Genomic DNA, 24,394 nt, shown 5'->3' on the forward strand with positions numbered 1-24,394 from the left:
GCACTCCTAGCCAAGTGAAAAATAAACTTTGAACATCTTTCTCTAAATCCAGAGTAATTTATTAAAAAAGGGTGGCACACCATTTGGCAACTCCTATAGGTAGAGATGACCTGCTAATGCCTCTGCCTGGTATCTCCACCTGGGCCTGGCTCCCACTGAACTCAACCATGGAGTTCTAATTTTTTTATCCTTGCAGACAACTTCACCACATGCTTCTCTAGCTGAATCAATCAAGGTTTTTTTCAAGGCTTGCCACTGAATCTCCAAGGTTTGGTTCCTGTTCTCAAACTCTTTCATTTTTAATTCAGTAATCTTTGTGTATTTTAGTCTAAGTTCACATCTGAGAGCTGCTCAACTTTTATTCGATTTAAAACTTTCTTACATGTTATTCTTTTCAATATGAAATTCAATTTTATCCTGCTCAAGACTAAATAGTGATCACTTCCAATTTCAAATCCTCTGTACACTCTGGTGTCCTGCTCCAGGGAGGAAACATCACTATCAACAATAACATAGTCAATGAGACTTTTCTTATTCCTTGCCTCTTCTCTCCATGTGAATTTGTGCACATTTTTATGTTGGAACATGATGTTAGTAATAACCAGTCCATGTCCTGAGCAGAAATCCAACAGATATTTGTCATTATTATTAGCTTTGCTCTTTTCTCCAAATTTTCCCAAAATATTTTTGTATGTCTGACAATCATTTCCTATTCTGCTATTTAGATCCCCAACAAGGACCAACTTTTCCTTTTTCATTGTGTCAGTTGCTTTTTCTAAAGCCTGAAAAAATTCCTCCACTCCTACCTTAGTAGAACCTTCTGTGGGACCATAGGCACAAATTAGTCTCATTGTCCAGTTCCCCATTCTCATATTTGCCAACATTACTCTACTTGAGATTGCCTACCATTCAAGAAGATTAGCATCGTATTTTGTGTTGAATACTATGGCTACTCCTTTTCCTTGATTGTCATTGCCTGAATATAACATTTTGTATTTATTGCTCAGAAAGATCTCACCAGTTTTGGTCTTTTTTGTTTCAGTCACCCCTATTATGTCGATCTGGTACTTATCTAATTCCTCAGCTAGCTCCATTTCTTTGCCATTCAGGCTTCTTATGTTGATAGTACCGATCATTAACTCTGGGGATGTCGAGTTGGGGTGTGTTTTCAGATTTTTTCCAGTAGCTGACATTTCGCTGTTCACCATGGTTCCCTGGCGAAAACAACAGGGGCCTTGTTTAACCGAGCAATGCCCCAGCCGGCATAAAATTTTGTCATGCTGTACCATCATTTTTATTTTGGTTTAACCAATAAGAATACAATTTGGTCGGCTAAATCCCAAATTGCCAGCCCATCCTCATTCATTCAGTATCTAGGTAGATATCCAACAGGGTGCACCACGAGAAGGTGAGGACTGGACATTAGGTCAGAAGCCCTGGTCGGTTCTCCGCATTCCTTTAAAGGCTATGTGGAGGTCTCCTCTCAGTTATACAGCTTTGACCCTTAGCTACCGATTATATATTTGGTTTAATCCTTGATCCAATTGTAAGCAAAGAAAGTTTGCACCTGAAGTATTTTCAGGACTGGGACAATTTGTGATAAAGGTGGTATAAGTTCTGATCAGTTGTCTTAGTATCCGATAATGCAAAGCACATATCCTTAGGGGTATTTATAATGCTATGCATTACAGAAAGGATCACTACCCAGACCGGTTTCAACCTTTATTGAATTCTCGTCAGTGGGAGCCTGATCCAGAGGTGGTGATACTAAGGTGGAAGTAATGCAGAAATCATATCGCCAGTTGCCAAAAGATGTCAATGCCTTATTATTAAAATTCTTTGAATTAGAGACAGTTGATGGAGTTTTTTTTACTTAGCTATGCTACCAATTATATACAGGTAACCCTCGTATAACGCGGATGTTAGGTTCCATAGAAATGCTGCGTTATATAAATCGCATTATACAAGACTTAGATCACATAGAAAAAGTAGGGTTACTTTCCGAAATCGTTTTTTTTTTTTTTATTATTATATAAACAACAATGACGTATCCAACAAAAAATATTTTTATTTAATTCAGGTAATTCATGTAAGTTACGAAAACATATAAACTATGAAACAAATACGTAGTATAAAATTATTATAAAAATTACAAATTGTACATAAATTTCATTGCACGTAATGCATAAATGTTTTAGACACAATAAAATAAAGGGCATATTTTAATTGTCATCACTGTCTTCAGAAATTTTCGTGGATGTTCTTTTAGTGGCCAGAGGTCGTCACCACTTGAAATCTCTTGGACATTGAACCAGCCGAAGTATGCAATGAGAATTATACAAATGTAATCATTTGTATAATTCTCATTGCATACTTCTCCTGGTTTAGTCATCAAGAAGTCAGTAATAAAACTTTGTTTTCCACTATGCTGCAATTTTTTTATTAAGTTCATAATATGGCGCTAAACAAATATCCAATTGTCTCGTGAATTTGCCCAAGCGCTCCATTGAGGGATCATTATCTGTAAAATAACTTTCTAACTTTCTTGCCAAGTCCAATCCTTCTGCTAATTTCTTTAAACTGAATTCTTTAACGGATTCATCGCAATCAGAATTTTCGGCAGAACTTTCCCTGCCATTTGGTTAGATGCCATCTATTAATTGTACCAGTTCCTCCTCATTTAAATCTGTTTCTCCATGAATTAATTCACTAATTTTGTTTTCAACCATATCGCAAAAGCCCTCTCCACCAAAAATGGGTTTGACATTTATTATGCGACGTAGCTTGACATCCACTGGAAGTATGAAATTTTGTTCCAGAACGGCTTCAGGCCATATTTTTTTCCAGCATGCATTCAGGGTAGCGAGTAGTAATTCCTTAGTGGACAGAGAAATAATTTTTACACAATTCATTATTGAAAACTCTTTCCACACTTCAGGCAGTGTCATGTTTGGATTAGATTCCATTTTTTCCAAAATTAATTGAAATGTTCGCCGAATATAATATGACTTAAGTGTTGATATTATTCCTTGGTCGAGTGGTTGAATAAGTGAAGTAATATTAGGCGGCAAAAAAGTTATTTTAATATTCGGATGGCTTAAATTTGTTGGGTGCATTATCTAAAATTAGTAGAATTTTGAAGTCCATATTCTTTTTCTTTGTGTAACTTTCTACATCGGGTACAAAACACTTGAAAAACCAATTTTCAAACATGCTAGCTATAACCCATGCCTTTTTGTTGGCCCACCAATAAACAGGTAGGGTGGACTTGTCTAGCCCTTTCATCGCACGAGGATTTGCTTATTGATTAATAAACATTGGTTTTGTCATGTAATCACCTGATGCATTACTACAAAACAGTAGAGTAATTCAATCTTTGGAAACTTTGAATCCAGGAGCTGATCTTTCATTTTTCGAAATATAGGTGCGTTTTAGCATTTTTTTCCAATATAACCCAGATTCATCCGCATTGAACACCTAGTCTGCACTGTAACCACCTTCTTTAATGATTTTTAAAAGTTCTGCCGGGTATTTCCGGGCAACTTCAACGTCTGCTGATGCTGATTCTCCCCGGATTTTAAGATTATACAAAGAAAACTGCTTTTTAAAATTTATGAACCAACCCTTACTGTCATAAAATCCATGCTGAGAGATTTCTTTTGAAGAATCTTGATCGAGTTTTTTAAATGTTTATAAACTTTGAGAGCTTTTTCTTAATAAGGTGTCCATCCAAAGGAATTTTCTTTTGAGTGCATTCTTCTATCCAAATCATTAGAGATTTCTCCATTTTTTCTATTAGGATATTCGTGAACACGACCAATGCACTTTGCACTTACCGTTGACCCAGCAATAACACTTTCTTGGATTTTATGTTCATCTTGTTTGATTGTTTGAATTGTTGATTCATTAAAATTCAGAGTCCTTGCAACTACTCCTGGTGTTTCTCCAATTTTCAACCTATCCAAGATTTTAATTTTTTTTTCGAGAGAAATGAATTTCTTCCTCTTCAATGTTAGTTTTTTTTCTTTCGTTGCAGTTTTAGTGGCCATTACAATAAAAATAAACTTTTACATAAAAAAAAAAAAAAAAGCTTTACATAAGTATGTAACTCACCAGAAAATAAACTGCTCAGCTTGAGAATAACACACTTATGATTTTAAATGCACTTTATACAGTAAACCCATGGCAAACCTATGGCACTCATGCCATATTTTGCTGGCATGTTAGCAATTTACAGGTGATATCCTTTTATATGCTTATAAATTATTCAATTTTTTTTTTTAATTGTTACAATACATACATACACACTGAAGTTTGTTTTTCACAAGACAGCAACTAAAAAGATGTGCATATGATTGGTGCGGTATTAACAAAAGATCACGCGACCCAAAGATAAAAGTAACTGACAAGTGTTGAGTTGAAATGCTAATTCTCTTCAATCGAATTCCATAACATCTAAAACTGTCATAACATTCACTATTAGTTTTAACACATTCACAATAGTGTGTCATTTATCGTTCCGATGGAACTTCTCATTACTGACTGGCTCAACTCATACAAACGTTTCAACCCTTGGTTGAATTTTATGGCTTCTTGGCAGGCGAACTCACACATTCATTATATGGCAATTTTCAATTCTTGGTAGTCTTTTATTTTAAGTTAGCCTTTGTGATCTGTCATAATGACATCGAGAATTTCAAATGCAATAAAACAAACACTTATTTCATGATTGAAAAATTGGACAATAGTTTTTAGTTAGATATTGTGTTTCGTTGCAACATATGGTTTTGCTTAAGTCTATACAGCATAGTTTTTATTAGTTAGCGCTGTTTTTATTCCATCTGTCTCTAATTGCACTATTTGTTGAGAATTACACAGACTGCAAAAACCTCTGTACAGTACCTTATTCAGTGATACAATAAAACTAAATTCGATACTTATAACTACTTGCACGATACGGGCAGACATGAATTTAACGAAGATGAAATTTGATTTTATCTAGAACTGTATAAAAAAATATAAATATAAATGGATGAAACACGTTCAAAGAATGAAAACAGAAAGATTACCAAAACAACCTTAAAGTAAAGGCCATTAGGAAAAAGAAAACCAGGACCTCCTCTTAAACGATGACTTCTAAGGCCGGAACAGGCCATGCTAGGCCTAAATCTTTCATATGCACGATGATAATGATGATGAAAAAAAAATAATAAAAAATAAATGGTTTATAGAAATTGTAGACTACGTTATATCGAATCTGCGTTGAACAAGGGATACTACAATTTGTAGACTGTATTATGCGAGGGCAACCTGTATTTGGCTTAATCCTTTAGCATAGCCAAGTGAAAAAACTTCCATCAACTATCTCTAATCAAGAGAATTTTAATAATAAGGTGTTGACATCTTTTGGCAACTGGTATAATGGTGATATGACTTCTGCATTACTTCCACCTTAGTATCACCACTTCTGGGTAGTGACCCTTTCCATAATGCATAGCATTATACATACCAATAAGGATATGTGCTTTACATGGGATACTAAGGCAAGTGATCAGAACTTATACCACCTTTACCACGAGTTGTCCCAATCCTGAAAATACTTCAGGCATTAACTTTGTTTGCATACACTTGGATAAAGGATTAAACCAAATATATAATTGGCTGCAGTAATTTTGTTTATATGTAGATACTTCACCATTTAACTTAACTTTTGCGCATACATATTATTTACTAGTTTTTCAACTAATTATGTATTGCCGTAGGATACCTTGTATGTTTGTGTAACCTTCTCGTAATTTTGTTTATATGTAGATATTGCATTACTAAATTTAATTTCTGTGTATGCATATTGTATAATAATTCCTGTTTGCCTATTTATTTACTGCTGTAAAAATGTTTATTATAATTTTATCTATATATATATATATATATACTGCATTCCTTGGCTTGGTGTCTTGTATATGCATTTTGTTTATTAACTTGTATAGAAAACAATTTCTGTACTACTGTGACCTTTAACTTTGTGTGTTGCTGTGCCCTCTGCAGCAATTCTGTTTATATGCAGATGCTGCTTTGTGGAACCCAATTTTTGTACAGGCATATTGTTTAAAATTTTCTTTAACTGCTTATGTATAGTTGTAACCTTAGTATGGCACAGTATGACCTTTGTAATGCAGAATTCATATTTATAGTTTTTGTGCCAAATAAACTATAAACCAAGCACGCACACATACACACACTCAGCAGCTACTGGTCAACACTCAGCTCCAGACTTACCAGAACAATTTCTCTTCCTCTTTCATTCCATCTACCTGTGTTCTTTGTAATGTCTTCTTTCACTATTTTTCCCAAAGACTACAACTAGCAACATGTCTCAAAAAACATTTCAATAGTTCCTCCTTCCTTCATACCTTTACACAGCACTGGTATGCTGACTGTAGCTCTTGAAACCTTTGGTGTATAGGTTAGATATTTAAAAAAAAAAAAAAAAAAAAACTTTTCTGTTGATTATGGATATGCAAGTATTTGCCCTTGTTCTCTGCTGGACACTGTATTATAAATAACTGTTGAGGAGAAGGGGGAGGGGGTTGTAATTATTAGATTTTAAAAGCTTTAACTTTTTCATGATGTTATACTAGTAATCTAAGATTCTTAATAAGATTTTCATTATCCATAAAAAAGTTTCTTGTTGTAATTTCTTATAAAATAAAATTAATGAACTTCAGTTGGTAGTATCTTGTTTGTAATTTTTCATTACATAAAATTAGAAAATTGATAATATAACAACAACAAATGCCCAAAATGGCTTGATCCTCACCATAGATTTAGTTCTAAACACTGTTTTCACTGTTCACTATCTGAAGTTTGCTTTATGATTAATCTCATAGTGCAGATTTTAAAAAATAATAATAATAAATAAACAAAAGCTAGATATAAAAAAAATCTAAATCTATATGTATAATCAATATATCGCCTATTCTTTCTTTTTATAGATGTCCTTCGAGTGTGGGATTCATTATTAGCCGATTCAAAGAGGTTCTCCTTCCTAATATGTGTGTGTTGTGCAATGCTCCTGTAAGGTTTATTTGATTTTCATATTTATTCTTAGTGTTTAAAAAGTAACTGTGAATTATGTGATAGTAAGAAGAGAAACAAAAATAACAGTGTAAATATGAACCTAAACAATTAAAATTATGAGGATACTCACAGGGAACTCTACTTCTGAATGTTCCTGGAAATTTGGTTCTCTTAGGATGTAGCTGCTGAACTAATTAATAATTTATCCAGCAAATGTTGTAGAATTAAGAACACACACACTGCACTGTTCCATCATTATTGGATGCCGAACACTTGTTAAATGTCATAAGCATAGAAAACATCTGAAAATCAAATTAAAATGCCTTCAACTGAAGCTGGACATGGACATTCAAAACTGGGGTTAAATGATTTGAATTAAAATAAGCTATAAATTTAATGTATACTTTTGAAACTTTGTCATTTCATTCTCAGAAATCCACATGACTAGTTTTGTCAGTTAATGTTTTTTGCTCATAAATCATAAAAAGTCACCAGGCCTTTTATCCACACTTCTTTTGGTAGATTAGGAAGAGGAGAGGTTTGGCTTAGTAGATAGAGCTTCTACTTTTTCCAACAGTAGATCATGATTCATGTCTAACTGTAAGCATGGACATGTGTGAATTTCTTTTTTTTTTTAGGCAGTAGAAATTTTGTTGCTTGGTGTAAGACCACCACTCTACTTAACTAAAGTGGATTGAAGAAGTTCACTGTTTGGTTCTCAAGCATAGTTTCCAGACTGTCTAATTCTTAAAACACTCATAGTACTAAATGTACAATAGGTTTACAACCTTTCGTGAGTGGGATTCACATAAAATATTATAGCCGACGTGAGAGAAGAGACTGTTTATACAAAAGTGCCTCTTTTCAAGTTCGCATTTAAATTCAGTATTGTTATGTTGCTGAAGAATTTAACGTTGTCAGTGGACTTGTGAAGGAACCAAGCATATCATTTTAAAAAAATGCCTTGAAAATTGCATCAATTTGGAAGTGAAAAATGTAGAATTCCATCTAAATCATCATCTCTGATACAGATAGCAAATCTATCACAGTTAACAAATCACAAAATCAATTTATTGAAATCTATTTATACTCATGAATGGCTCTGTATAGCATATTCCCAGTTACAATCCTAAGAAAATGCAAAAATGATTATATTTGGCTAGCAAGGCTTAATGAATATGGTTATCTCATGATTGCTGATTCACAATGTTATGATCTACTAATTGTTAACAAATTTTACAGATCAAAGTTTATTTTTGAAAGATATATTGATATGGACCCTTACCTGAACATTTTTTGAAAGGAAAGCTGATGATAATTTTTTTAGACTATTTTAAAATATTGAAAGAACATATAATGGTACTGAAAATCAGTTTGAAAAATCATATGGGAAGTAAAGAACCAAAAATGTATGAAGGAATAAATGTAAGTTAGGAACATGGAATAACAAAAATATGAATATAAACCAGTTGCTCATAATATTCCTAATATGTACCTTGAAAGGGATGTGCAAAATATTCTGATGGTACTATGCAAAAATTTTATGTTATTACTGACTTCCTGTCTGCAGCTTTCCTCCAAGTCAGTACTCCAGTATTGTCAAATCTTATATTTTGGTCTTCTAGAGCACTTTGCACTGCATCAATCCATTTAGATCTTTTTTTTTTTATAAGAGAAAGATGTTTCCAACAGCTTTCTCTTATCCAAAGTAATTTAATAATAAGGTGAGACACCTTTTGGCAACTCGTATAGGTAAATATGACTTCTCCGTTATTTCCACATTAGTATCACCACCTTTGGGTCTGGCTCCCACTGACGAGACCTCAATAATAAAGTTTGAAACCAGTCTGGGTAGTGGCTCTTCCCTTAATGCATAGCATTATACATGTCTGCAAGGAGATGTGCTTTGCATTATGGGAGATACTAAGACAAGTGATGAGAGCTTAGTCCACCTTTACCACAAGTTGCCTCATTCCTGAAGATACTTCAGGCACAAACTTTGTTTACACTTGGATAAAGGATTAAACTAAATTTATTATACCTGTTTGCTAACCTTGGTTTAAGTGACCATTCCACCTGAGATTATTTCTGTTCACATATTTCTAAATGCTAACAATGTCAAATTTCTTCTAATATCTTCATTTTTTTTAATATGATTCTTCCATTGATGCCATCTGTTCACCCTTTAATTTTTTTCTGAATTCTTATCTGTGATCCTCAGTCTTTGATTGACTATTTTATTTTTAATCCACCTCTAAGATCCAGTTTAACTTAGTTTGAATATAGCTAATTTAGTGTTTCTCTTTTATTGTATATAAATTTATTCACTTGACTCCTAACCATACCAACTATGCTTATGCTGTTGTCTACTTTCATTTTTAACCCATCACAAAAATTGTGTGTAAATAACTGAAATGTTTTATTTGTAAATTCTGTTCTGTAGGTTCTCCATTCAGGATGCAGTTGGTGTTTTCAATGTTCCTGTCTATTTTCATAGTCTTTTTTTTTTTTTTTTTGCTCATTTTCATACCATATTTATTCAGCAGTTATTTAATTTAGTTAGGGAATCCTCTGTTGGACTTTATCCTGAATTAACTTTCTTCGTGAAGTAGAGAGCTAATTATACATTACAAAATGTATTAAAGAAAACCGAATAAAAAACTTGTAATATACATGACAAGTCAGTAAAAGATGTATGCTTGGATATTTTAATAAAAGATTTTTTAAAGATTATTTAAAAGTCAGAGCTTCTGTTCAGTATTTATATTTGTTAAGGCTTATTGTATATTTCTCTTAATCTCAGTCACTTTTGAAATTTTTAAAGTTTCCATGGGCAAACATTGTTTATGCACTTGCTGTAAAATAACTGAATATTTATCATCCTTTCTTTTGATAATTTTCAATGTCAACTAGAGGTAGATTTTTTTGCCTCCTGTCTTCGTTGTTTGATATACACACACATCAGGATTTCATTTATTGAAAATGTATATATATGTATCTTTCAAACAAGCTAGTATGATAAAGATACCAAGCAATTTTAAACCTGGTTTTACTCCATTTTTCCCAAGTAAGCAAACAGACAAAATGTCAAGTTTGCGCCTGCAATTGATGCAAGACTAGCTGATCCCACAGGTAGTGTAAGACCAAGGCAACTCGTGGTAAAGGTGGAGCAAGCTCTGATCACTAATCTTAATATTTTGGCATTAAGGGTAAATATTAAGATTAGTGATCAGAGCTTGCTCCACCTTTACCACGAGTTGCCTTGATCTTGCACTACCTGTGGGATCAGCTAGTCTTGCATCAATTGCAGGCGCAAACTTGACATTTTGTCTGTTTGCTTACTTGGGAAAAATGGACTGAAACCAGGTTTAAAATTGCTTGGTATCTTTAACATAACTATACCCAAGTTAAAAATACTTTCTACAAAGCTAGTATGATATTTGGAAGATTTCACCTCCAGATGGTTTTTATATGATCATTGATGAGAACCACAAAGAATTGCAAAGCCATTGAAACTGGGAGCATACATGAGTAATTTTTCTTGTAGAATTTGATATGTGTGAAAAAACAGGCCAGTCAGGAAAGATGTACATGTCAGAACATATGTTCTATGGTATTGGCATTGGTTCTGTTCTTTTCACAGATAAGATTTTTAAGAAGTCAGTCAGTCAGTGTGGGTTGGCACATTCACGGTGTCAGCTAGTAATGCAATTATCTCTTTTCCAATCTCAAAATTGAGTCATTGATTTTTTTTTATTATTAATGTAATCAAAGTTTGCATTTCAGATGCAAATAAACTTACATTTACTTGAGTAATGATTAAACAACAATATAATTTCTTGTCAAGTATAATTTACTTAGTAACCAAGTGCAAAAAGCTCTCTATGCCTTATGCCAAAGGTTGTATTCTCTTATGAGAAATGAGCTCTAAATCACTTTTGAAAGTTTTAGTTTTCCTGGGCAAACATTATTGATAAAATAACAATGTCTAGAAAGGCCAAAAGAGAAAAAAATACATTCATTAAACTCACTAATATTTTGCTGATTTTCTACCTAGAGTACAGCTATAACTGTGACAAGTTCACATCACTAAATTGTTTACAATTTAAATTATAACTGACAACAAAACTAATGTCCCTACATGGCACCCTCTATGAATCAGATAGTCTGACTTTGGTAAATTAATGCAACCATACTTGTTGAGGTTCGGAGAGTGCTTCATAGCTGATGCTAATTCCAAAAAGTCTTTCAGACCTATAACAATTTCTGTGTAACATAATGTTTTCTTCCATCTGATTTATGTGAAGGAGTATCCAGAGCATGGTCTGCCAATTCTCACTTGCCATACAGATGATCATGGATGTAATTTTTGTGTTCTTCAAGGCAAATGTTAACTGATATATCATTCTGTCCAAAGTAGGCTAAACTACAGGCACAAGGAACTTTATAACTCCAGGAAGTTCGGGAGGATGCAGTTGATCTTTAGAACGTATGAAGGTAGCTGTTTTTTTCTGATGTACCCTTAACATATGGGATAGGAATGGTTTTACTGTGATCTGTGTTTTGGAGGTGGGGAGGGTGTAGATAAGATAAGAGTGATAGTTATTATTCTTAAAATAAATAAGAATTTATTTTAAGAATATTCTTTCACTATTTTCGAAACAAAAAATTAGTGCTGAAAATCGACAATAATTTCTGATAATTCTGTTGTTTTTCAAGATGCTTCCAATTCCTGAAATAAGATTTTTGTGCAGATTAGCTGTTTCATATTATTTAAACACAAATGATCAGATGTTAACAACACCTAAAGTTCTTCACATTTTAGGCAGGATTTGAACCCATATCTTCTCAATGGATGTCACTGTCTTCGTTACTGACAGCTATGGATGTTATGTTAATATGCATAATAAATATTTTTTCTATTATGATATTTTTTTTAAAACACATATTTCATATTTGTTGATAATTTAAGTTTGCTAAACAGAAAATGAATTACTCATATTTCTATTTTGCTCAGTTGGATCAGAGACCAACTTCTAGAAGCTGATTTCTCTTCCAATGTGAAGCTCCTTCAGGTATGTATTGTAAAATAAATGTCAGCTCATGCTTGTTAAATATTCTAACCTTAATTAATTTAGAAAGAGCAATTTTGTGTTGAAATATGCTGTAATATGCAGTGGCGTATTTAGGTATTTCCTGCCCATTGGCCCGCAAAAAGTGCCACTCCTCATATTTAATGAACATGTTGATTTACGTGCATAACCTATTTATGTCGTAAATTCGTAATATATATATATATGTGTATGTATTATGATTCACCCAAAATGTCCTAGAATATTCTATGTCTTGCCGCTCGCTCGGTCAAGGTATTTATCATGTCCTTGTAGTCCAGTGCCCTTGTAATATCGCTCTCGATTTGTAGAACTGCCAAGTTGCTGAGCCTTTCTTCTGTCATAGTTGTTCTATGGTAGTCCTTCAACCTTTTGAGGGCGGAAAACGATTGTTCAGCTGAGCAATTTGTTGCTATCTTACACAGAAAAATGGTAACAGCAGTGTACAGATTGGGATATATACACTGTAGGGTACATGACAGGAATATGATGATGATGATGATGAGGGCTTCCTGTCGAATTTTCTGTGAAAGTTGTAGGAATCTATTTATTTCTAAGCCACTTGATTTCAGATGTGCTCTGAAGTGCAGACATTCATTTACAAATTCAGGTTCAATATCAGTCAAAGTGTTCTTGAAGTTTTTTTTGCTCCTTTGATGACATCCTTTTCACATAGATGCATTGTTGTGAGAAACTGGAACTCCTTCGAGAGGTTTCATACGACACTTTTCTTCGGTTCATTTTGAATGAGAGACTGTGCAAAATTGTGTCATAAGTATCAGTTTTGAAACTGACTGATTGATTGTACTCTTCTTCATTTTCGTTACTTTCATCTGCACTGTCATCAAAAAACCTAGTGGGCTTTTTCTTCCTCATACAAGTCAACTCCACCAAGTTTCTTGCCCTGTTCTTCATAAGATTCATAGAGTAACTCTAGTTCTTCGAAATATTCTTCGAGGGACCCGTACAGTTTACACACAGTTCCTATATCAATGTTTACACTTTGTAATTTCTTGTAATTTCTTGCTTGTGGCATTCATTCTTGCGAGAATATCACCTCATAGGGCAGGTAATGATTCCCAACCTCCAGTGACTGAAGTTGCCATAGAATCCCATTTGCTTCACATCGCATAACTTTCTTCTGGGTGGTGTCATTTTAAATTTTTCACAAAGTGGAAATTATTTCTTTCCATCTCTCGCAAAGACTCTGACAGGCATCATCACGAGCTGACTAATGAGTAGGCGAAGGACATTTGATTACTTTTGCAGAAGTTTCCAGGTGCTTTCTTAGAACACTCCACCAATGTGTTGAAGATGTGAAAAATATGTACAGTTTCTGAAGGACATCAAAAAATGCGGAAGAGTACCGACAGGATTCAGCAGTGCAAGTACCAATTAGAGACAGAGAATGTCCAGCACACGATGTGAATTCTGCCAATGGATTTGTTTCAAGAATTCTTGCATGCAGTCCTGTGTCATGTTACTAGCATTGTCATATGCCTGCCCTCTGCAATTTGCTATATCAATTCCAAGCTCATTTAGTGAAGTCAAAACCGCCTCTAGTAACTCTTCAGATTTGTGACTTTCGTTAGGAAAGAAATGCTCCACAGGAGTTCCATGTTCTTTCACATATTGTACAATAAGGACAGCTGATCAACATGAGACAAGTCTGGTGTTGAGTCAACACTTATGGAATAGTACTTAGCTATTTTAAGTTCTTCCACAATAAATTTGATTACTTTCTCGCCCATTATTTTAATAAATTCCTCATACGTGGCAAAGGAAAGATAGGAAACGAAACCTTTTAATTTTTTCCCACTTTTGGCAATGTGCTCAGCAAGAAAGGGATCAAATTCACTAATTAACTCTAGACACATCATTACATTTCCATTATGCACAGAACTGAAAATTTCATCCTTTCCCCTCAAAGCAAGTCCTTTACTGGCCAATGTTCTTACAACTGCAACTACTGTTTTAACACCTTCCAGTACTTAATTTCTTCTTCCAGTTGCTGAGTTATTTGTAAGTCAATTCTCCCCAAGATTTGCTCTTTGTTTCAGAGTGTTACACCCTGATAACTTAAGAATGAAATTTTCAGTTATCATGATGTAACAAGAGAAGAAATAAAAACCCTGTATAGATAACTAAGTAAGCAAGCTTGTTCCTAAGCAGATATCGCTAAGAGCCTTTGAAAGTAACGAATACAAAAAAATAAAAAGAAAGAAAAACATGCTTGCATCCAAGTGAAAAATATAACTGAAATTGTTTGTTGAACTAAATAAAAAAAAAAAGGGAAATTTATTACAGTTGTGATATGATAAAATAAGGTTAAGTAAAGCAAAGAAGATTAGTCATAGGATTTGGTATGTGAGAGGCTAGTTTTTACACTTGAAATGAGAGATTAAAGATTCGAGTTCGAGTTAATTCTTAGAAAATTTTGGAAAGGGGATTAATTTAGTATAGATGACATAGAGGTTAGCTTAAACAAAAACCAAAGCTCAAGGTCATAATTCCCGAATTGAGACTTCGTCACGTGTCAGTCACGTGCACACAGACCGCATGATGTTTTGGCAGAAAAATGGCACTCTAATTGGTCAGTGAAATCGACTCCAGTAAGGGGGGAAGAAAAGAAATTGAAGAAGGTGCCGGTAGGGGTCATCGTATAAAAGGGTTAGGAACCCCCCACACACACACACAGAGGGCTTTTTTTCCTGAGAGGTTTCTTCACGAGTCTTCGTATAGGTCTCACGCGGTTTTCCTGAGTGACGGGTTAGAAATTGTAAGAAATGAGGGATGCCGTTTAGTTAAAAAGAGAGAAAATAATGTCAGTGTGTTTCATCCAGTGATCGTAACGAGAGAAAGAAAATTCTATAAAGAAGTCAGTGCCCATGTGGTGAATTTCACAGCCATAGAATAGATGATCCTATATATGTCCTTGTTTGAAGAATGTAAGGTAAAGATTGTGAAAGCTCATCTTAGCCAAAAGAACTTAGGTGTGATAAGTTATAGAGGAGTTCGTCCTAGGAAGATAAAATATCTGAAAAAGGTAAAGACCAGTGTAGAAGACCCAAGTCAAAAGGTACTGTAAAATCTCGTGTCAATTCAAATCATATGTAACTGTAGTCATTGTTCAATTACTGAACAGTTGAAAGGATTAATGAGAATTATACTAGGACTTTAGTACATGTCAAACTAGAATAAAAATGAGCTTGTTATTATTAATTAATACGTAATTCATGTGCCTAGAGATTTATGCATGTATATTGTATTTTAATTAAGAGAGATTTAAAGGTCAAAAGTGTGTATTAGCTCAGCGAAAGGATAATTTTAATCCATATTGTCTTAGTGAGAAAATTAGAGTAACTGATTATATATGTCCTAGAAAATACAGAATTATAGCGTGATCAAAACCAGAGAGGTTAGACAAAGGATCAACTAGTTTTAGGATTATACTTGTTTGTATGTATAGAATCTGTTATGGCAATATGATCACAATTCTCATGTAGGATCTTAACCTAATACTTGTGTTTAGCTAGTGAAAATTTGTATTATATATTCTTAGTATTGAATTGTTTTATTTGATAAAGAATGAATTGTACTATGTTTAAGAGTTCAATAAACTTTTCTTCATTGAAAATACAGTTGTCTGAGATTGCTGCTGTTATGTCTGTCGGCTGCGCCATTGTTATATTTTCTTCTTTCTTTGTCTTCTTTGTTTGTCTTTGCGTGTTGTCACTTTCTTGTTAATTTTCTATCTTAAATCCTTGTTGTACCAACTAAGCCTGAAATCTCTAACCTATCCTCTGGGGCTGCTTCTCTATTCGGAACTCTGACAAAATTTATTTATTTTAGCTGTGCCAGCCAGAGTCCTAGTACAGAAGAGTTCTTGTACAAAGAAATCTTCCCAGAGTTTAAGTATTACCTAATCTTATTAAAGTATTAAGTGCCTATAGAAACTTCAACATTGCAGTCGTGGATTAAACTTTCTTTAATTTCCCCTTATTCACAGGTTCGAACTTTAGCGAGTGGTAATTTCAATCTCATGCTCAGACAGACTCAGACTTACATAGGAAAAACATGTTTATTAATTATCAAGATTACATACATTAAGCTTCCACACATCAAAGATATGTCATATCAAAATTCTAATTTATTAGCTAAACAATAAGGAACATTCTAATTATCAAAATACCCTAATCTTACATCTCTAGGTTAAATAAGTACACATTCACCATAAAACACTAGTTCAAATTCTAGATAAAACTTGCTAACAAAGATCAATTCACATTCAACTAAGTGTTGCATGCTCTCAGACTACTAGATCAATATGACTAACACGTATATTCAAAGCTAATCAAGATCAATACTATAAAACAGGTAAAGCAAGGCATTGGTAACCATGAACAAATAACAGGCAAGTTATTTATACACTCTCATGATTCATCTAAATCACAAACATGGTTCCCGATATCAAATTAAATTAGTGCTACTAATGACCTATACACATTAACTAGGGTTTAGACAATCTAAGAACGTAGACTACCAGTCCAATTCAATTAACTTAACACACGAAACTGTCTCTAAATTCTCACTATCTTCTTTTCTAATCTCTGTTTATTTTTTTACACTCATCACTAATAGATAATACAGAAATGAAGATTTTGTACATTACCACCTTGTTAGACGATTTCTCGTTCCTTCCGTCTGTTCTTTGTTATGGATTGCCCCCTTTTACGGTGATCTGCCACCACGTGGAGTCACATGCTCGTCCCGATTTTTTTTTCTTTGTTTCCTCTGGTCTTACGAACTTTTCGCAACGCTGCTTTTAACACAAATTATCTTCAAAGGCAATCCTTTGCTGCCTTCTCATCGGTTAGAACCAGACCGATGGCAGAAACTTGAAACAATGTCGTCATCTCGTGCTCAACTTCTTCAATTTGTGCTGCTCAGCAACTAGAAACACATTGCCACCATGCCATCTTATCGGATATCAGCCATGCTGACCTGCCTCGGAACTACGAGCAATAAGCTCGCTGCCCCCTGCCGTCTTATCAGATATCAGCCGTGCTGACCTGCTTCGGAACTACAAACAATAAACTCGCTGCCGCCACGCCGTCTTATCAGATATCAGCTGTGCGCTGACCCGCTTCGGAACTATGAGCCAGTAACTCACGTGGGGGGGGGGCACACGCGACCGGGGAACACCACAGGAACCAAGACCAAAAACATAGAAGGGAACTAAGAGAGCCTCCAGCCCCGTGAGTTCGTGTTTAAACTCTTCTATAGCACCCTCTTCCATACTCCAAGCTTGTCTATGACACTTTCCAATTGGCTGTCACCTCCTCACTGAACGAGAATCGCTCTCTTCGGAGAATGCTAAATTCGAGCGCCTTCCACGAATGCCTACTCATCGTTCGTCACGTCATCTTTGATGGTCACACAGCAACCTTTGTACTTTCATTCACACGACAATATGCGATTTTATAAATGGCATAGTTTAATATTGTGCTTTTGAAAGTTTAAGATTTCCATCTATTTTAGACAATACTTTAAACATAGTACAATCTAATACTTATTTCCTTCTTCAATTTCATTTTAATTTAGGATTCAATTTCTTCCTTTATTTTTTTTATTCCCTTCTGAAGCAAAGTTAACATCTGCATTTTTGCATATTATGTCTGTTTTGCCAAGAATACAAGTGTGCTTTTGCTTGATATTGTTGTTCTTGTTAAATCTTGAATGGTGCAGTTCTATTCTTGATAGATCATTCAAGATCTAATCCCCCCGGTGCCTCCAGCGCCATTTTGTTGCATCGTCTTCTATCCTTAATTGCTCTTTCTTATCTCTATTACACTACTGGCCGAATCCCTGATAAGAGTGAAGCTGTTTGTTTTGTGAGACAAAGAAATGCAAATGGCGGATGCCAAATTCTTTGTCTCAGCACTGGTTCTATCTCCCTTTTCAAACTCGGTGAAAATTTCTTGTATATGCTGCAGCACCCTGAATCCTAGGATATACTAAATGTAAGACCAAGGAGATAGATCACAGTCAGCGTTCACTCTTCTCAGCTATAAATGTACACTTTGCAGTCATGACCTTAACTAATACAGTTTCCCGCCCTTGTGTGGTTCGTTATATTTTATGGGCAAGTGCAGTAGGATCTAGACACAGGCAAAACAATGTTCACATTAAAACAAAACATTTTAATTACAGTTATAATTCATATATTACACTGAGAAGCACTTAGTCAGTCATTCAATTATTAAACTTTATATACATCATTAACACTTGTAACTTAGTAACAAAATACTATCATTTAATCAGTTAATCCCAAATTTCTACTCTAATCATCAAAATTTCTCTCTTAATACTTATCACATTTCATTCAAGATTCTCCATAACAATCCTATTCAAATTTTACGCATTTCTTAGAACAAATCGTAATTAACTCTCTTTCAAGACACATCTATGAGACACTATTAAATTTCCTCCAAAACTCAATCAGCAACAGTTCAAAGAAATGCCTCTTAGCATGCACATTAAATCTTCTCAGTCAATACATTAGTTAGTAGACATAAAGTTTTCACCTTACCAATTTGCTGGATATTCTATTTAGGTCACTTCAATTCCTTCGTCAGACAACTACCTTATATAATCGCTTTCCTTCACACTTCCTCGAGATTTCTGTACAATTTCCCTCTATATTTCAACTGGAATTTTTTTGTAGTTTTCCACCATCAGGATCTGTTGGGCTTTTGTTTCCGACTGGTAATTTCTCTTGGTCATTCGGTCGTAACTTCCACGAACAAAGGAAACCGACGTGGGGGCTCCATACCAGCCGGACATCCGTGGCACAGGAATACAGCAGCAGTAAAATGTCTAAAAAGCCTGGATTGCAGCATTACATCCGCTTTTAAACACCACACCATTTCTCTGATTCGTTATCGATGTGTACGTCATGCTTTCACTACATCATGCAGCACTTAGCGCCGCTCGCGGAATCCTTTCGTAACTCTTGTAGCGTTATGGTGGAAGGGGGGGGAAGCAACTTGTTACATAACAGATATACTTGTATATTCCCCGCGTCTCTCAGAAGTCAAATGGTTAGTTAATTACAGTATTTTAGACTAAGCAACTATATAATAATAATACATGAAATTTTACATTAATAAATTAAGACAAGATAACAAAACCAAATTAAGAAATCTATAAAGTGCTTCTTTATTCTGATGAATCATTACTTTTCTCAATGGAGTGATAACAATGTTAAGTCCTCCGACTTAACACCGCTCAATGCACCACTTGTAACAACGTACGAACCTAATCACGCGGGGGTGGGGGGTGGATTTGTTAAGTTACGAGATAAAGGTCACAACTGCATATTAGTTTCACACTCAGACATATTTTGGTAATTGCTCCTTGTTTTTGAATTTTATATCTTAAACTAAATGTCCTGAAAGGCACAGTATAAAATAAATATTTAGGGACACTAAGGAGAGAAGAAGCTTGAATATTTGTATTTGGGTGATATCGTATATAAATAAGATTTGGATGAAGACAAGTAGAGTTTCACATGTAAGGATAGTTGAATGCCTAATAATCGTAAATTGGGACACAACAAGAGCTGTCAGACAGTTCATATGACTAGTTGCTATCTCGTGCTTCTGCATTTTTCCAGTCATTAAATCCACTGACAAAGTGACTGTCGTCAGCTTCCCCTCCACCAAAAAGTCCATAAGGTGCACAGAAGATCTTTCCAGTACTAGGAGAGTAAACAAGAAAATCTCTTATTATTTTTTTGCCATTAATCAGATTCCTCTCATTGAGTTTCTTAGAAACGTGTCTTACTTTGTCAGGATAAGCTCTTTGTGATTTTGAAAGATCACTGTCTAAATTTTGTGGAAACCCATTAACTGTGATATACTCGCGTGTTACATCATTTAGAATCCACTCAGCTGGGTCATTACTCACTATCGCCTGTGCTGCCAAATTGTTGGGATTTGTTGTAGGCACGTCATTTGAAATAGATTCAATTTCCATCTCCTCAACCACTTCTTATTCTTTTTCCAAATCACAATTACTATTAGCAGATACCGATGCAAAAAAACTGTCCAGTTTTTTTTTGTCTTTGATACTACTTCATTAATTTTTGCTTCCTTTTCTTTTCTCCTCTTCTTATATTCACTACCACTAAGTCACTTTCTACCGTCACTTGTGTTTTAAATTTTAAATAGTAATTTAAAACACGCAGGAAGTATCGGAATGATTTACACAATTTATAACTTTTTAAAAGCAAAACAATAAAACAGTATTACCTCCACTCTGATGACAGCATATGACAAGGGCACTGAAAACTCTAAAAAGAATTTCAGATTTAGCACGTCTTAACTGCCACAAAGATATCAGGATATCTTTACTGAACTAAAGAGTTAAAGGAAGGGCAACAATTAACAATCTTAATTTGAATTCGAAATAATAAAGAAGGAAAAGTTGTTACAGTTAGTAAGAATAATACCGATACAAAATTAATTACCTCGATCTCTCCCGACCATGATCCCTGTTGCCTTTGTGTTAAGTTACCGACAACGATACAGTAGCTTTCTGTGCACATGTCTCGGTCTGTATAGTTATGCAGAATCTGATTACATGCCAATATGCTTGCAGACTAAACTTACAATGAGGAAAAGAAAAATATTTCTCTACTTGTGAGTAGATGCGGCATATAAGGAACATGTTATAATTACAAAAATGAGAGCCTGGAAATTTCTACCGCTCCTCAAAATTCGCCATTCTAGGCCCAAGCCTATACATATGCCACTGGTAATATGTCATTTTTTTTCTTGTTTTACCTAATATTAGTCCTTTAATAATAATGATATATATAAGTTGAAATCAAGCATGAAATTGCTTGCAAACTGGAATTTTCTATAGCAGTTGACTCTTAAATGATAGTATGGACCTCAGAGGGAAAAGGAGAATAGTAAAGACTGCTTTCATTGTCCTGGCTGGCCATTTGATTCAATAGTCTGTACATGTAGAGATACTTGCAGTGGTTGAACTATAGTGACCAGCCATCTGTTTTCTGGGACTTTTCAGAAGATAATTACACTAATTCCTTTTTTAAATAACGAAACCTGTGGTGCGTTCATCATCGCATCAACTTTACGTTAGAAAAAGAATCTCCATAGGGTATCTCTTTTTTGGATTTACACATCAAAAGAAAAGAAGACGGTTCCATCGCCACTTCCGTCTTTCGCAAGCCTACATTCTCACGTCGCTACATTCACAATTCTTCTGCTCATCATCCATCTCAGAAATCTGGCATTATTAAATCACTAGTTTCCAGAGCACACAAATTCTGCTCCTCTGAAGAATCTTTAAACCAGGAATTAGAAGTTATCAAAAATACAGCCATCCTAAATGGATATAATCCCAAAACAACTCAAAAAATCATCAGTCACTTCTGCATACATCAAACCAAACAGGAAGAAGTGCATAGGATTCCCATACCTTACGTTAAAGGCATCTCAGAATGTCTTTCTAAAATTATGAAGAAATACAATTTTGCCACTACTTACAAACCTATCAACCAAATTTACAACTTATAACCTTCTCCTAAGGACAAATTCTCACCCTTGATGTTACCTGGTGTTTATGAGATTCCATGCTCATGAAAATTATCTTACTTTGGACAGACAGGTAGGTCTGTTCAGAAACGCATCTCGGAACATCAAGACCACATTCGTCTTCTTAAACCGCAGAAATCCGGCCTCTCTCAACACGGAATTGAAAATCCAAACCATAGGATCCATTGGGAAAAGGCTAAACTTTTACATAGATCTATATTTAAACATGAACGTTTATACAAAGAAAGTTCTGAAGCCCTACTACACAGACCAAACCTAAACCGCAACGACGTTCTTACTATTCCTAAAGTATGGGAAATTATCATACAAAACTGTGTTAAATAATTAACTTTTTTTTTTTTTTTTTTTGTACTACTTTAGCATGTTATGCACGTTTTCATGAGATTCTATTGTAATCATGCGCCCTAACTGTATGTTATTCCTAATTTTTGTTTAAATACTGTACTGATGATGTCCTAAGATACTTAGGATGAAATATTTACAATTAAATAATTTTCACTGTGGTTTATACGTGTGTTTCTTCTAATTACACTAATTCCAGCATGGTTGGCCAAATGGTTAGTCTATCTGCTCTCCAACCAACAGGCTACAGGCTCAATTCTCCTTACACATAAGTGTTTATGAATGTCTTTTAAGTGTCTTTAGATGAATTTCATTGCCGAGTGAGACTACTAGTCCATTTACTGGAGGGCTTAAGCAGCTTGAAAAAAGTTCCATGTTTGTTCTCTAGGGGTATGAAAAAAGATAAATAAAAATATATAAAAAATTAATAAACATAAGTTGAAAACAAAATCCTTAGCCTGCCACTGTACCAATGTAATATAGATTTAAAAAACCTTTTTGTGGATGGGAGCCACATAAATAAATAATTCAGCACACTTGACAATACATACTTTTGAAAACTAAATTTAACATATGCACATCATGCAGTCTACTTGTATCTTGTCATTATCTTCAATGAGAAAAAAAAAACATACCCTAATTCCAGTTTAGATAAATTCTGGCTTGAAAAAGTTTCATGTTTTTACTAGAACAGGCCACCTTGATTATCTAACCCTTAACCCACCTACTCACAATACTAATGCTAATGCACTATTGGTTTGCATATATTCTTCTTCTTAATGTGCTATCTTCTATCGAAGGTCAGCGACCATCTTGGCGAACAAACTGCGGTCTTGTGCTAATCTGAGCAGTTGTGCACTGCTCTTTCCTGTCCACGTCTTGATGTTGTCAAACCATGATGTTCTTTTTCTTCCTCTAGTTCCTTTGCCATCAATTCTTCCTACCAAAATAGTTTGTAGAAGTTGGTATTTTCTGTTTCTCATGATGTGGCCAAGATATGATGTTTTTCGTTTCTTGATTATTTGTACAAGATGTTTAGCTTTGCCAATGGATTTTAAGACCTCTTCATTGGTAATTTTTTCTGTCCATGATATCTTTAGCATTCTTCTGTATAGCCACATCTCAAAGGCTTCGATTTTCTTGATGGTTGTCGCCTTCACTGTCCATGTTTCAACTCCATAGAGCAGAATAGACCACATGTAACATTTCAGCATTCGGCATCTGACTTCCATGTTTAGGTCTTTATTGCAGAATAGTGTTCTCATTTTCATGAAGGACTGCCATGCAACTTCAATCCTTGTCTTTATATCTATTTCTGGATCCCACCGTTCATTAAGCCAACAACCAAGATATTTATATCTTGACACTTGATCAATATTTTTCCCATTGAGTGTCGGTTTCATTGATGAGGCTGGATGTTTGCTGATGATTATGTATTTTGTCTTGTTGATGTTTATATTTATTCCCATTCTTTGGCTTTATATGTCTACTCTGTCAATGAGTTTTTGGAGATCCATAATGTTATCTGCAATTAGCACGGTGTCATCTGCATATCGTAGGTTGTTAACAATCTTTCCATTTATTGTGATTCCCTCTGGACATTCTTCCAATGCTTTTTTAAAGATTATTTGCATATATATTATATTATATATTATTGTAAAATACGAGGCTAGTCTTCTTGAATGGCGGGCAGTCTCGGGTAGAGTGATGTGGGCAAATATCAGAATGGGAAATTGGACAATGAGACTTATTTGTGTCTATGGTCCCACAGAAGGTTCTACTAAGGGAGAAGTGGAGGAATTTTTTGATGCTTTAGAGAAAGCAACTGACAATTAAAAAGGAAAAGTTGGTCCTTGTTGGGGATTTAAATAGCAGATTAGGAAATGATTGTTAGACATACAAAAATATTTTGGGAAAATTTGGAGAAAAGAGCAAAGCTAATAATAATGGCAAACACTGGTTGGGTTTCTGCTCAGGACATGGACTGGTTATTACTAATACCATCTTCCAACATAAAAATGTGCACAAATTCACATAGAGAGAAGAGTCAAGGAATAAGAAAAATCTCATTGACTATGTTACTGTTGATAGTGATGTTTTCTCCCTGGTGCAGAACACTAGAGTGTACAGAGGATTTGAAATTGGAAGTGATCACCATTTAGTCTTGAGCAGGATAAAATTGAATTTCATATTGAAAAGAATAACATGTAAGAAAGT

General features: G+C 34.6%; 1 protein-coding gene across 1 annotated transcript in view; it reads left to right on the forward strand.

The window, feature by feature from the left end:
- LOC150095001 (TBC1 domain family member 13) overlaps nt 1-24,394 on the forward strand; it is a 247,989-nt gene that overhangs the window by 195,757 nt on the left and 27,838 nt on the right. Inside the window, exons 11-12 of the mRNA XM_090411093.1 lie at nt 6,993-7,074; nt 12,095-12,152. Of these exons, the coding sequence (XP_090267219.1) occupies nt 6,993-7,074; nt 12,095-12,152 (140 nt within the window). The remainder of the gene's footprint in view (nt 1-6,992; nt 7,075-12,094; nt 12,153-24,394) is intronic.

This window comes from Typopeltis vanoorti, chromosome 21 (genome assembly GCF_054136105.1).
Source record: "Typopeltis vanoorti isolate ZY-2024b chromosome 21, IOZ_Tvanoo_1.0, whole genome shotgun sequence".
Taxonomy (NCBI): Eukaryota; Metazoa; Arthropoda; class Arachnida; order Uropygi; family Thelyphonidae; genus Typopeltis; species Typopeltis vanoorti.